General features: G+C 61.1%; 2 protein-coding genes across 2 annotated transcripts in view; one reads left to right on the top strand and one right to left on the bottom strand.

Annotated features, from left to right (window-relative positions):
- The first annotated feature begins 3,854 nt into the window (after nucleotides 1–3,854).
- On the top strand, nucleotides 3,855–12,382 carry SLC49A3 (solute carrier family 49 member 3). The gene is given in 12 exon segments (XM_032253865.1): nucleotides 3,855–4,008; nucleotides 6,154–6,312; nucleotides 6,590–6,803; nucleotides 6,996–7,072; nucleotides 8,818–8,955; nucleotides 9,074–9,190; nucleotides 9,841–9,993; nucleotides 10,229–10,386; nucleotides 10,939–11,048; nucleotides 11,605–11,749; nucleotides 12,120–12,163; nucleotides 12,166–12,382. Coding segments are annotated over 12 exon segments (1,617 nt in total). The 5' UTR covers nucleotides 3,855–3,897; the 3' UTR covers nucleotides 12,357–12,382.
- Nucleotides 12,282–13,351, bottom strand: part of MYL5 (myosin light chain 5) — a 5,094-nt gene continuing 4,024 nt past the window's right edge. The window contains exons 6-7 of the mRNA XM_032253863.1: nucleotides 13,095–13,143; nucleotides 12,282–12,421 (exon numbers count right to left, since the gene is read on the bottom strand). Coding sequence (XP_032109754.1) covers nucleotides 12,320–12,421; nucleotides 13,095–13,143 — 151 coding nt within the window. The 3' untranslated portion in view covers nucleotides 12,282–12,319. The remainder of the gene's footprint in view (nucleotides 12,422–13,094; nucleotides 13,144–13,351) is intronic.

The raw sequence follows: 13,351 nt of genomic DNA, 5'->3' as shown, positions 1-13,351 counted from the left end.
TAAAGATGGGATTTCACCATGATGAGCAGGCTGGTCTTGAACTCCTGACCTCAGGTGATCCACCCACCTCAGCATCCCAAAGTGCTAGGATTACAGGTGTGAGCCACCGCACCTGGCCAATCCTTTTCTTTATTTCTCTTTTTTTTGTTTTGAGACAGAGACTCTTTCCATCGCCCAGCCTGGAGTGCAGTGGTGCGATCTTGGCTCACTGCAACCTCTGCCTCCCGAGTTCAAGCAATTCTCTTGCCTCAGCCTTCTGAGTAGCTGGGCCTACAGGCATGTGCCACACCACCTGGCTAATTTTTTTTATATTGTATTTTTTGAAGAGATAACATGGGTTTCACCATGTTGGCCAGGCTGGTCTTGAACTCCCAACCTCAGATGATCAGCCCACCTCAGCCTCCCAGAGTGCTGGCTGGGATTACAGGCATGAGTCCCCAAACTCGGTCGAAGATCCTTTTGAAAAGCAAGATATGGGGTGCCTTTGTGTGGAGGTCACCATCTCAAGGCTCACAGGCAATTCTGGGCTCAGGGTGAGGATCCCGGGATGGTGCCAGACCCAGATCGAAAACTCAGGCAGCTTAGACCAGTGTGCTGAAGGTGCTTGTGGAGAATTTAAACAAAACTGTTTCATTAGATGTGAGAGTGGAAAAAGTCACTGTTTCCAAATGAATGGGCTGATACTATGTGATTTTTTAAAAAGTAAACTTTTTTTTTGAGATGAAGTCTCGCTCTTGCATGTATAAGAAACTGCCAACCTGTTTTCCACAGCGGCTGTAACACATTACATTCTCTCTTTTTTTTTTTCATAACAGAGTCTTGCTCTGTCGCCCAGGCTGGAGTGCAGTGGTTCTGTCTCAGCTCACTGCAACTTCCTTCTCCCGGGTTCAAGCGATTCTCCTGTCTCAGCCTTCCCAGCCACTGGGATTACAGGTGCCTGCCACTATGCCCAGCTAATTTTTATATTTTTAGTAGAGATGGGGTTTCACCATGTTGGCCAGGCTGATCTCAAACTCCTGATCTCGTGATCTGCCCACCTCGGCCTCTCAAAGTGCTGAGCCTACAGCTGCGACCCACCAGAGCAGTCGCCCTGCAGCTTAGATTAGAAAATTTTCGTGTCTAAACATGAAAACCAAAATTAAAGACATTTATAATTACTCCAAGGAAAATAAAATACTTTGGTATAAACTTAGCAAACCATCTACTGCACCTGCACGCTAAAAATTACGTACCATGGCTGGGCACGGTGGCTCACGCCTATAATCCCAGAACTTTACGAGACCTAGAGGAGTGGATCACCTGAGGTCAGGAGTATTTTCTAATTTTCATTAGAAAATTAGATTAAAATTTTCTAATCCAATATTTTTTGTTTGAGATGCAGTCTCACTCTGTAGCCCAGGCTGGAGTGCAGTGGTGCAATCTTAGCTCACTGCAACCTCTATCTCCTGGGTTCAAGCAATTCTCCTGCCTCAGCCGCCCGAATAGCTAGGACTACAGGCATGTGCCACCATGCTCAGCTACCAGTTGGATTTTTAAACTGTTGAGTGTTGAGGGCTCTTTATATATTCTCAATACTAGACCTTTGTTGGATATGTGGTTTGCAAATATTTTTCCCAGTCTATGAGTACAAAAACCTTTCGATGGAATTAAATTAAATGTATAGATCAATTTAGGGAGAACTGACACTGCTACTATGTTGAATTTTCCAATCCATGAACATTGTATGTCTCTCCATTTCTTTAGGTCTTTGTTGATGTCTTTCATTAATGGTGTGTAATTTTTTTTTTTTTGAAACAGAGTCTCACTCTGTTGCTCAGGCTGGAATGCAGTGTTGTGATCTCAGCTCACTGCAGCCTCTGCCTCCCGAGTAGCTGGGATTACAGGCATGCACCTACTACACCCAGCTAATTTTTTTGTATTTTTATAAAGACATGGTTTCACCATGTTGGCCGGGCTGGTCTCGAACTCCTGACCTTAGGTGATCCACCCCCTTCGGTCTCGTAAAGTGCTGGGATTACAGGCCTGAGTCACTGTGTCCAGCCGTAGTATGTAATTTTTAGTGTGCAAGTTCTGTAGATGGTTTGCTAAGTTTATACCAAAGTATTTTATTTCCCTTGGAGTAATTATAAATGTCTTTAATTTTGGTTTTCATGTTTTTTGTTGGTATATGTCAGTGCAATTGACTGTGTGTATTGATCTTGCATTTTGCAGCCTTGCTGAGCTCACCTAATCGACCCAAGAGCTCTGATATGTAGGGAGGAGAAGCTCCTTCAACAATTCGTCCTCGGCCGGGCGAAGTTGCTCACACCTGTAATCCTAGCACTTTGGGAGGCTGAGGTGGCTGGATCACCTGAGGTCAGGAATTCAAGACCAGCCTGGACATCATGGTGAAACACCATCTTTAAAAAAAAAAAAAAAAAAAAAGCATCCTCAACAGAGACTTGATGATGGAGGAAGCTACTGTGGCTGCCCCATTTCATGGTGACAGGCTCAGACACCACCTGTCAGAGGCAGTGTTCCACAAAAGCAAGGTCCCTCAACAGGGAAGCCTGCATTGCAACTCCCCCTCTGCCAGGTGGGGCTGGGGGGATGTGGAAGTTCCCAGGCCAACACTGGCAGTGGGCTGTGGAGGAAGGTTGTGAGGGGCCAGGTCATCAGGACAGGGTGAGCAGGAGGTGAGGAGGAGGGCAGAAGGAACTGTTGGGGAATGGGGGACAAAGATGAATGGGAGGTCAGATGGGGGGAAGGCAGAGGAGATAAAGGGTGAGGACACAGGCCCCAGCACACGTCTCAGAGAGTGGAAGTCCCTTGGGGCCCAACCATCTCAGGACACCCCTGGGTGAGCCCCATTTTCTCTTCTTTACTGGACGGGACTCTACAAAAAAAAATTCCCAAGTGGACAGCTCTATCTGAGACACACACACAAGCCCTGCAGAAGACCCCACAGTAAAAGTGGGGGCCTCACAATCAGCCTGTTCAGACTCCGGTGTGGACCATGGACAGGACCTGGCAAAGTAGGTGAATGTTTAAGAAAAAGGAATAATATTGCGAGTGTCAGAAAACAGGGCTGCTTCAGGGTCAAGAGGGCTTCCTTGTTTGGGGAATCCTGCTTGTACCTCTGGCCAGGCCAGCCTCCACCGCACCCCTACACTGGCCTCAGCAGCAGGGCTGGAGCCCCTTGAGTTCCCCCAGGGTGGGCCAGGCACAGTTGTGGGGTCAGCAGCCTCTCGCAACAAGACTGAGCCTAAACTCCCTCCTCACCTGTAGGCCTCTCCATCCTAAACAAACAGAAACCTCTGCCTACTCCTCTGACAGCTGTGTCCTCCCTTGTAAAATGCAGATCATGTATGTGGGGGGCCTCCTACCCCGGGGTGGTGCCCACAGGCCTTCCTGGCCTTCCCTCCTTCTTGGGCAGCGCACCTTGCCCCTCCTACCCCCACCTCTGCCTCCCACAGGGGCACTGAGGGGCTGGTGTGATTTGAGGCTCTGTGGAAAGCACCCAGCCTCCTCTCCCAGGCTGGCTCGGCCGCCTGTGGCTTGCTGGAACCTCAGGCATTTGGGGTCCACAGCCCCCGTCAGGAAATGCAGACCTTCTGCTGGGCAGAGTGACTTCCAAACCCCCTTTGCTGCGCCCACCCTGAGGACCACACAGGCTGTGACCGGGGCCCCTTTCCGAAGGGACATTCTGTTTCTGTGGCAGGGACTTTCACCTGGGGCGGCAGGAGGAGGCTCCAACTTCACCTCTGCCCCTCTTGTGGGCCCCCTTTACCCTGGACGGGGCGGGAGCCTCTTCCTAGTCCGCGGGTCGGAGCTGGCTCCGTGGCCCCGCCCGGCCCCACCCCCACGCGGGAAGCTCCTTAAGCCCGGGCGCCGGGCGGGACCCGCGGAGCCGCGACAATGGCGGAGCCGACTGGGGCCGAGCCGGGGGCGCAGCGGGGCCCCCGCACCTACGCGCGCCGCTGGGTGTTCCTGGCGGCAGTGGGCCTGCTCAGCTGCTCCAACGCCACGGTAGGCGCGGGCCCCGAACCCCGGTCCCCGCGGACCGGGGGGTTCGCTTTCCTGCCCGCGGAGCAGGTGCCGACTGGGGGTGGCGCCTTCTCCTGGGGGGCGCGGGCGCGGGGGGCGCTGTCCGTCCGTCTGTCCCGGGGGTGGCTGGACCCAGGGATCTGCCAGTCGCAGAGTCCCAGACCTTCCCCGGCCTTCAGTGGCTGCAGCCGGAGCCCGGGTCCCTCGTCCCGGCCGGTCCAGGAGAGGCGGCCTCCGTCCACCCTCCCGGCCCGGGACCGCGGGCGGGAGCAGAGGCGGCCCGGAGCGGCCGACCCTCCCTGGCTCAGAGGGGCGGTTCCTGGGCCGGCCTCCCCCCGCCCCTGTGCCCTCCTCCCCCCCCCACCCCGTGCCGTCCTCGGCCCTCCCCGGGAAGCTCTGGAACTGGTCGGGCAGCACCCGCCCAACGTGCAATGAACAGCTAGAGTTGGCAGCAGCCCACAGCTCAGGGAGGCGCCGGGTGTTGGGCGGAGGGCAGGAGCTGCTCTTAGGCCTGGGTCAGGGCTCCTGCAGGGGGTCTGGGGCCTCTCCCCTCTTGCTTTGCTGGCTGGCTATGAAGAGCCAGCCCCTGGCTGAGGCAGGCCTGGCCTCTGCCACATGGGCCTGGGGGCTGCTGCTGCCCACAGACACCTGCGCCAGCTGTAACCCACTGCCGCGGCTGTTCCCAGCCTCTGTGTCCAGCACTGGGGAAGCCACACCTGCTGTGGTGAGGCGTCCGAGGGCACAGCACAGCTTCCATAGGTCTGAGAGTCACTGGGTGTCCTGGGTGGGGGTGACCTGGGTGGGGGTGTCCTGGGGGGGTGTCCAGGAGCGTGTCCCAGGTGGGGGTGTCCCAGGTGGCGGTGTCCTAGGTGGGGATGTTGAGGGGGGACAGTCAGGGCATCCTACTGCAGTTCTTCACCATTTTATTAATATCTACAAGCAATCATGGAACACACAGAAACCTCACACTGACTCCGTTGCCATGGTCTCTGTGTGGGTCACCACAGTGAACCACGTTCACCCCGGCCAAGTGCCCTTGAGGCTGAAGGTTACTCGTGTGCAGCCGGTGACCAGGGCTCTCGGGTTCCGGGGGCAGCATAAGGGGCAGCTGGCGCAGAGCCCAGGTTAACACCCCCACCCCCACAGAAGGCAGCCGCCCAGTGCTCTGGACAAGACTCAAAGGGACCCACGGGGGTGAGCGTGGATGGGGCCAGGGCTGGCGGGGGAGGGAGGGAGTCCTCCCACGCTGCCCTGCGTGCTTCAGATGCATCTCTGCTGAACCAGGCAGCTGTGGGCCAAGGAACCAGGACAGAGCTGAGGCTGGAGTGGGGCCTTGGCTCCGCAGCGTGGGCTTTGTCAGTGGAGGCCTGTCTTTCTCTCACTGGGGCCCAGCCAGGCAGGCAGCAGCTGGGCCTGGCGAGCTAGTCCTGAGAAAAAAGGAAGACACAGTGACTGTTGCCCAAGCTCCCTGTCACGTCTTGTGGCTGAGTCAGACCTTCTCCGGGTGGAGCCTGGGTTTGGCTGCTGGGCCCCAGGGTGGACTCAGGGAAACAGCCTCTGCCTCCTGTAGTGAGTCCCATGGCTCACTCCACTTCGGCCTCCCGCAGGGATGAGCCGGTCTCACCTCCGGCAGGAGGCGCAGCCCCTGTCCTGGCGTGCACGTGTGCTGCATGCCGGATGTCTGTGGGGCGAAGAGTCCTGGCGCTTGATAATCCCTGCGGCTGGAAAGCGGCGCCTGCTCTGGCAGCATCCTGCCCAAACACCCGGGCCTTGTGGGAGGGGAGGTCGGGCTGGCCTTGGGTGGGGCCGGCCTGAAATCCAGAGTTCTAGGGGTGACCCTGCCTTCGAGCCCCAGGTCTGATCTGGGTGGGGCTCGTGGTCCTGTAGACTCAGTGTCTGCTCCTCAGGCTGGTCCTGGGTGAGGATGTGCTCTCTGACCCTGCTGCTGGGGGCCCTCCCTTGGAGGAGACGGTGGTGCCCTTCCTGGCAAGAAGGCCCTGTGTCCATGCTGGGCCGTGTCCCCTCGGCCCGCACAGGCCTGCTGGCACTGTGCCCCTCGGGCTGGCTGGGCCAGAGCGTGTAGGTCCCGGGTTGCTGGCCCCGAGCTGACCCCGCTGGGCCCCACAGCTGTGGCTCAGCTTCGCGCCTGTGGCTGACGTTGCTGCCGAGCACTTCGGCCTGTCCATGGAGCAGATCAACTGGCTGTCGCTGGTCTACCTCGTGGTGTCCATCCCGTTTGGCATGGCGGCCATCTGGGTCCTGGACTCCGTCGGGCTCCGCGGGGCGGTGAGTTGGACCCCACGCCACGGGCCGCTCTGGGACAGGGCAGGGGCCTCTGCATTTGGGTATGAGAGTCGACACCTCCTCCCCAGACCAGAGCCCTCCAGTCCCAGCAGCTCAGGAGCCCAGCAGAGCTGTTGGGGTGGCTGCGGTGGGGGGTCCAGGTGCGGGGAGGGCGGGATGGGCACTTGACTGGCGGCAGAGTTCCTGACCCGTCCCCAGACCCATCCCTGACTCCATTCCTGACCCATCCCTGACCGCGTCCCTGATCCCGTCCCCGTAGACCATCCTGGGCGCGTGGCTGAACTTTGCAGGGAGTGTGCTACGCATCGTGCCCTGTGTGGCTGCTGGGACCCGAAACCCGTTTGCCTTCCTCATGGGCGGCCAGAGCCTCTGTGCCCTTGCCCAGACCCTGGTCATTTTCTCTCCGGCCAAGCTGGCTGCCTTGTGGTTCCCAGAGCACCAGCGAGCCACGGCCAACATGCTGGCCACCATGTGTGAGTTCCCAGGGAGGGAGGCCACCTGCCCGTGTTCACCCCGGGCCCCTTCTGGCTCCGAGCACAGATCCTTGGCTCCCTGGGCTCTCCAGCCAGGGTGTGGAGCTTGGGCCTGGAAGGTTCTGCCTGTGCGCTGGCAATGAGGCCGGCCACACAAAGCTGATGTGTTTCCCTGTGCCTCTGCCTACCCAGCGAACCCCCTGGGCATCCTTGTGGCCAACGTGCTGTCCCCTGCACTGGTCAAGAAGGGCGAGGACATTCCACTAATGGTGAGGGTCAGGAGGTGCCCTTGCGTGGCGTGTGTGGCGTGTCTGCACGCACGTCTGTGTGGTCCTGTGCCCAAGCGTGTCTGTGTCCTTATGCTTGTGTGATTTATTTTTCTGAGGAGTCTCACTCTGCTGCCCAGGCTGGAGTGCAGTGGCTCGATCTCGGCTCCGTGCAACCTCTGCCTCCCAGGTTTAAGCAGTTCTCCTGCCTCATCCTCGAGAGTAGTTGGGATTGCAGGTGAATGCCACCACACCCAGCTAATTTTTTTTTTGTACTTTTAGTAGAGACGGGGTTTCACCATGTTGGCCAGGTTGCTGTCAAACTCCTGACCTTGTGATCTGCCCACCTTGGCCTTGCAAAGTGCTGGGATTACAGGCGTGAGCCGCTGCGCCTAGCCAGTGTGTGATATTTCTGTGTGTGCCTGTGTGTATCAGGTGTGTGTGGTGTGAGCGATGTGTCTCTGTTCCTGTGCCTGTGTGTGGTGTGTCTGTGTGTGTTCAGTGTGTGGTATGTGTGCATTTGTGTCTGTGTGTTGTGTGGTGTGTGCACATGTGTCTGTGTGTCTATGCACATGTGTAGTGTGTGCCTCTGTGTGAGTGTGTGGTGTGTGCACGTGTCTGTGTGTCTGTGCACATGTGTAGTGTGTGCCTGTGTGTGTTGTGTGTGGTGTGTGCACATGTGTCTGTGCACAGGCGTAGTGTGTGCCTGTGTGTGTTGTGGGTGGTGGGTGCGCATGTGTCTGTGCACATGCATAGTGTGTGCCCGTGTGTGTTGAGTGTGTGGTGTGTGCATGTGTCCGTGTGTGCACATGTGTATTGTGTGTCTGTGTGTATTGTGTGTGGCGTATATGTGTCTGTGTGTCTGTGCACATGTGTAGTGTGTGCCTGTGTGTGTTGTGTGGTGTGTGCACGTGTCTGTGTGTCTGTGCACATGCTTAGTGTGTGCCTGTGTGTGTTGTGTGGTGTGTGCATGTGTCTGTGTATGCACATGTGTATTGTGTGTCTGTATGTATTGTGTATGGTGTGTGTGCATGTGTCTGTGCACATGTGTAGTGTGTGCCTGTGTGTGTTGTGTGGTGTGTGCATATGTGTCTGTGCACATGCGTAGTGTGTGCCTGTGTGTGTTGTGTGGTGTGTGTGCATGTGTCTGCATGTGCACATGTGTATTGTGTGTCTGTGTGTATTGTGTGGTGTGTGTGCATGTGTCTGTGTGTCTGTGCACATGCATAGTGTGTGCCTGTGTGTGTTGTGTGTGGTGTGTGCGTGTCTGTGTGTGCACGAGTATTGTGTGTCTGTCACTAGTGTGTGCATGCTCGTGCATGTGCATCGGGTGTGTGTGGTATGTCTCTTCTTGTGCATATGTATTGAGTGTGTGCACGTGTGCATGTGTGTGCACGTGTGCCTCTGCACCCACCTGTGTCTGTGTGTTCAGGCCTGTCAGGGGGCTATGTACCCAGCAGTGCGATGTGTCTGGAGCTTGGGGGTGCCAAGCTAACGTCGGCCGGGAGGGTGTCACCGCTGAGGGGCATGTTGGCAGCCAGGGCTCCCCTTGAGCCCCTGGAGTACGTGAACATGAGTAGTGAAGGCCCCTCTGAGCCTGGGCCTCACGGAGGACGGCTGCAGAACAGAGGTTGGAGGCAGCCAGCTGGGGGGCAGGAGGAGCTGGGGGTGGCCCCTGGGGCAGGCGGGGCTGCAGTGTGTGGGTGCCGGTCTGCGTGGTCACCTGTGCACACGCACACCCTCCCCAGCTTGGTGTCTACGCCATCCCTGCTGGCGTTGCCTGCCTGCTGTCTACCACCTGCCTCTGGGAGAGCGTGCCCCCCACCCCGCCCTCTGCTGGGGCTGCCAGCTCCACCTCGGAGAAGTTCCTGGACGGTCTCAAGCTGGTCCGTGCTTCGGGATCCCTGGGGTGGGGTGGATTTGGGGGCGGGGCAAGAGACAGAGGAGAGGATGGAGTTGTGAAGGGCCCCCAGCCTCTGGGGCTGAGAGGCTCTTTCCCTGCAGCTCGTGAGGAACAAGGCCTATGTCATCCTGGCTGTGTGTTTTGGGGGAGGCATCGGGATCTTCTCCAGCTTCTCAGCCCTCCTGGAGCAGATCCTTTGTGCGAGCGGCTACTCCAGCGTGAGCCCTGCCCCACCACAGAGGCTCTGCCTCTGTCGCCCACCCTGTGTGGCTGCAGAATCACTGCAGCCTCCGGGGTGCTTGGTGTCCAACCCTGGTGGGGCCACATGAACACCCTCCTGTGCTGTGGGCCTCTCAAGATGCCGTGTGGGACGTTATGTCCGCAGGTGGTGGGCACAGCTTCAGCTGACGGTGTTCTGTGGATGGGAAGGTGGGGGCCCTGGAGCTCCCAGTGCCCCTTCCCCACAAGGCCTCCCCCCGGGGGTGTGCAGGGCAGGGCCACCTTCTGGCATCCAGGCATGCATCAGGAGGGCCTTGCTCTGCTCACACATCTCCGGCTGCCCTCTGCCCTCTGGCATCAGTGCCTGCTGTAGGATTGGGGGCATGCTTCCACCTTGGCCACAGGCACCCCAGGGGGCCTCTGCGGTGACAGGCTCCTCCCTTCAGCCATTGCTTTGCTCTGGGGTGGGGCGGGGACACAGGGCAGGAAACCCCATCCCGGCAGGCAGCCAGCGGTGTGGCTGGAGCCTCTGTTGCCGGGTCTGGGCCTTGGGGACAGCACATGGCCCCACCCTGAGCCCCCTACCCCGACGGTGTGCCCTGAAGATAACACGGCCCCTCGGGGCCCGGCCCTTCCCTGCCTCCTCCAGGGCTTTTCTGGGCTCTGTGGAGCTCTCTTCATTGTGTTTGGGATTCTGGGCGCGCTGGCTCTCGGCCTCTACGTGGACCGGACCAAGCACTTCACTGAGGCCACCAAGATCAGCCTGTGCCTGACCTCTCTGGCCTGCGTGGCCTTTGCCCTGGTGAGGGGCTCCTCAAGCCAAGACCACCCTGAGGGGGGTGGGTGGGTGGTGAGGCTGGGAGAGGGCAGTTGTCAGCTTGGCTGGAACAGAGGTCTGGACTCTCTCAGGCCTGGCCTCTGCCAGCCGGGATGGCCCCTGGGTGGGATGGATTCTCCCGCCCTGCGCCCTGAGAAGCCAGATCCAGTTCTGATGGCCACCCCCTCTGCCCGTCTGCCGGCCGTTCCGCTGCCCCCAGGTGTCCCAGCTGCGGGGACAGACCCTCGCCCTGGCTGCCACCTGCTCGCTGCTTGGGCTCTTCGGCTTCTCGGTGGCCCCCGTGGCCACAGAGCTGGCAGTGGAGTGCTCCTTCCCCGTGGGCGAGGGGGCTGCTGCGGGCCTGGTCTTTGTGCTGGGGTGAGTGTCCATCTGCCCCTGCTGTACCCCAGAGACACTCCTTTTGCTTCACCCCTAGCCCCCTGGGGTGGCACCATGTGGCCCAGGCCCCTTTTCGGGGAGGTGGGATCCTGCCTGCTCTGGTAGAAGGTTCTGAGCTCCTGCTGTGTGCAGCCTGGACCAGTTGATGGGCCTGTGCTGACCGAGCTGCGTGCTGCCTTCTGGAGGGTGGTGGCAAAAGGGACAGTCCTGATGTCAACCCTTCCCAAAGTAGTACTTGGCTCCGAGGGGCAGGCAGTGCAGCAGGGGGGCGCTGGGGGTGGGTGATGCAGTGGGGGGGGGCTGAGGGGTGAACAGTGCAGTGGGAGGGGGCTGAGGGGGTGGGCAGTGCAGTGGGGGGCTGACGGGGTGGGCGGTGCAGTGGGGGGCTGACGGGGTGGGCAGTGCAGTGGGGGGCTGACGGGGATGGGCAGTGCAGCCATCATGGGGGGCTGAGGGGATGGGCAGTACCGTGGGGGGCTGAGGGGATGGGCAGTGCAGCCATTGTGGAGGCTGAGAGCCTTGTGTGTCCAGGCAGGCTGAGGGCATGCTTATCATGATGGTGCTGACGGCACTGACTGTGCGACGCTCGGAGCCGTCCTTCTCCACCTGCGTGCATGGGGAGGATGCACTTGACTGGACAGGTGAGCCCCACGTGGGGAGTGCTCGGGGAACAGGACAGGTGAGCCCCACGCGGGGAGTCCCGGGGGAACAGGGCAGGTGAGCTCCATGCGGGGAATCCTCGGGGAACAGGACAGGTGAACCCCACACGGGAGTCCCTGGGAGGAGGACAGGTGAGCCCCACGCGGGGAGTCCCCGGGAGAACAGGACAGGTGAGCCCCACACGGGGAGTCCCCGGGAGCAGGACAGGTGAGTCACACATTGGGAGTCCTGGGGGAACAGGACAGGTGAGCCCCAAGCAGGGAGTCCCCAGGAGCAGGACAGGTGAGCCAGGACAGGTGTGGCAGAGATCAGAGGTGGGGCTGGCACACTCGTGTCTCCTTGCTGGTGACCTCAGAGCTCCCAGCTTTCAGGACCTGGCTCTGCAAACACCTCTGGGGGCTGTCAGGGGCTGGGGGTGGGCTCTCTGGGGTCAGTCTGTGGTCAGGGGTGCTGGGGTCACCATGGGCCAGCATCGGGTTCTGCCCATCTGTGGCCCTGGGGCGTGGCTGTGGGGACAGCTGTGCCGTGTGTCCCCAGTGTCCCTGCTGCTGATGGCCGGCCTCTGCACCCTCTTCAGCTGCATCGTGGTGCTCTTCTTCCACACCCCATACCGGCGCCTGCAGGCCGAGTCCGGCGGGTCCCCCGCCACCCAGAATGCGCGCCCAGGCGCCGAGGACCGGGTGTGCCCCCCGGAAGCCGCCGCTTGAGGCCCCAGCATGGCGCTCCCAGCTTGGAAGCTGCAGGAAGCTCAGGGACAGCTCGTTCCTGGGGCCGCTTCTCGGCCCTGCCTCGCCCTCCCAGAACCCTGCGCAGACCGACTGGGGGCGCGTGAAGGGGAGGCAGGCTCAGTTGCCCCAGGCTGCGCCGGCCCACCCAGAAAGCTGGGTGCACTCAGGACGCGTGGGAGAGCCCCCGAGGCTGATGCGTGTCTGAGAGAGCGGGCGACTGCTGTGTGGACGAGGACCCGGCAGGCCCCGTGTGTGGACGCGGACCACGGAGGATGCTGTGTGGACCCGGACTAGGCAGGGCGGCCGTGGGCAGTGCAGACTCAGGCCCGGGATGGACGGAGGGGGCGCGGGACGGGACGGGGTCCTGGGCACAGCGCGGCAACTCCGGAGCGCAGGGGATGTGGCCTCGGTAGAGGGTCCAGAAGCCCCCGAGCCCCCGCCCTGCCCCCGCCTAGTGACCCCCGCGAGCGGACTCGGACTCGCAGGCAGGGCCCAACGTCCAGGTTTATTGAAGGGGCCGCGCCTCACTCCTCCTTCTCCTCCCCGTGGGTGATCACGTAGCTCAGCGCCTTGTAGTCCAGGTTGCCGGCGGCGTCGATGGAGGCGAACTGGAACATCTGGTCCACCTGCCGCGGGATGGGGGCGACGCTCAGGCCCGTGCGGGGCGGGGGGCTTCCTGCCGGCGAATTACAGGCGCAAACCGCAGCGGCCGGTGTGGTTTCTGCGCCGCGGGAGGTGGGACACAGGGCTGGGGCGGTGTCGGAGCGGGGAGGGGCGGTGCCGGTGGGGGACAGGGGCGGTGCCGGTGAGGGGCAGGGGCGGTGTCGGAGCAGGGCAGGGACGGTGCTGGTGCGGGGCAGGGGCGGGGGCGGTGGCGGTGGGGGGCAGGGGCGGGGGCGGTGGGGGGGGGGGGGGGGGGCGGGGGCGGGGGGGGCCAGGGGGGGGGGTGGGGCCCTTCAGCAGCGGCGGGGAGGACCGTGTGGGGTGTGGGCCGGACGGGGGTTCTGGCAGGTGGCGCTGGGGCTGGAAGCGGGGGTCGAGGGTCGGGGGTGGGGGTGGCTGCGGGATGGCTTAGATGTGAGCCCCGCCCCTAAGGCCAGGACAGACGCTCCAGCCGCTGACCCCGCCCTCAAACGGGCACTTTCGGGAGCCCCTCTCCCGCCCCTCTGGTGTCCTGGGTCCCACCGCGGTGCTGCAGCCGCTCCGGCCCAGCGTCCCCCCCAGCTGACCCCGGGAGCCCTTCCCTCCCCTCCTGGGCTTGGCAGAGGCCTGTGCGAGCAGGGGAGTCGGGCGCCAGACCTCATCCGCCGTCATCTTGTCAGCCTGGGACATCAGCAGACGCTTGATGCTGAGAACCAGGAAAGGGGGGGGTCAGGGGATCAGTGCGGCCTGATGTGGAGGCGCAAGAGCCTCCTCGGTAGGGCTCAGGTGCTCTAGGGGCCCCCACAGTGCACCTGCTCACCGCACTCCCACCCTTCCCCCACGCTGCACCTGCTCACCGCACTCCCACCCTTCCCCCACGCTGCGCCTGCTCACCGCACTCCCGCCCTTCCCCC

The sequence above is a fragment of the Sapajus apella genome, unplaced genomic scaffold (genome assembly GCF_009761245.1).
Source record: "Sapajus apella isolate SASKATOON/1434 unplaced genomic scaffold, GSC_monkey_1.0 scaffold85, whole genome shotgun sequence".
Taxonomy (NCBI): domain Eukaryota; kingdom Metazoa; phylum Chordata; class Mammalia; order Primates; family Cebidae; genus Sapajus; species Sapajus apella.
This window is presented reverse-complemented; position numbering and strand designations above follow the sequence as displayed.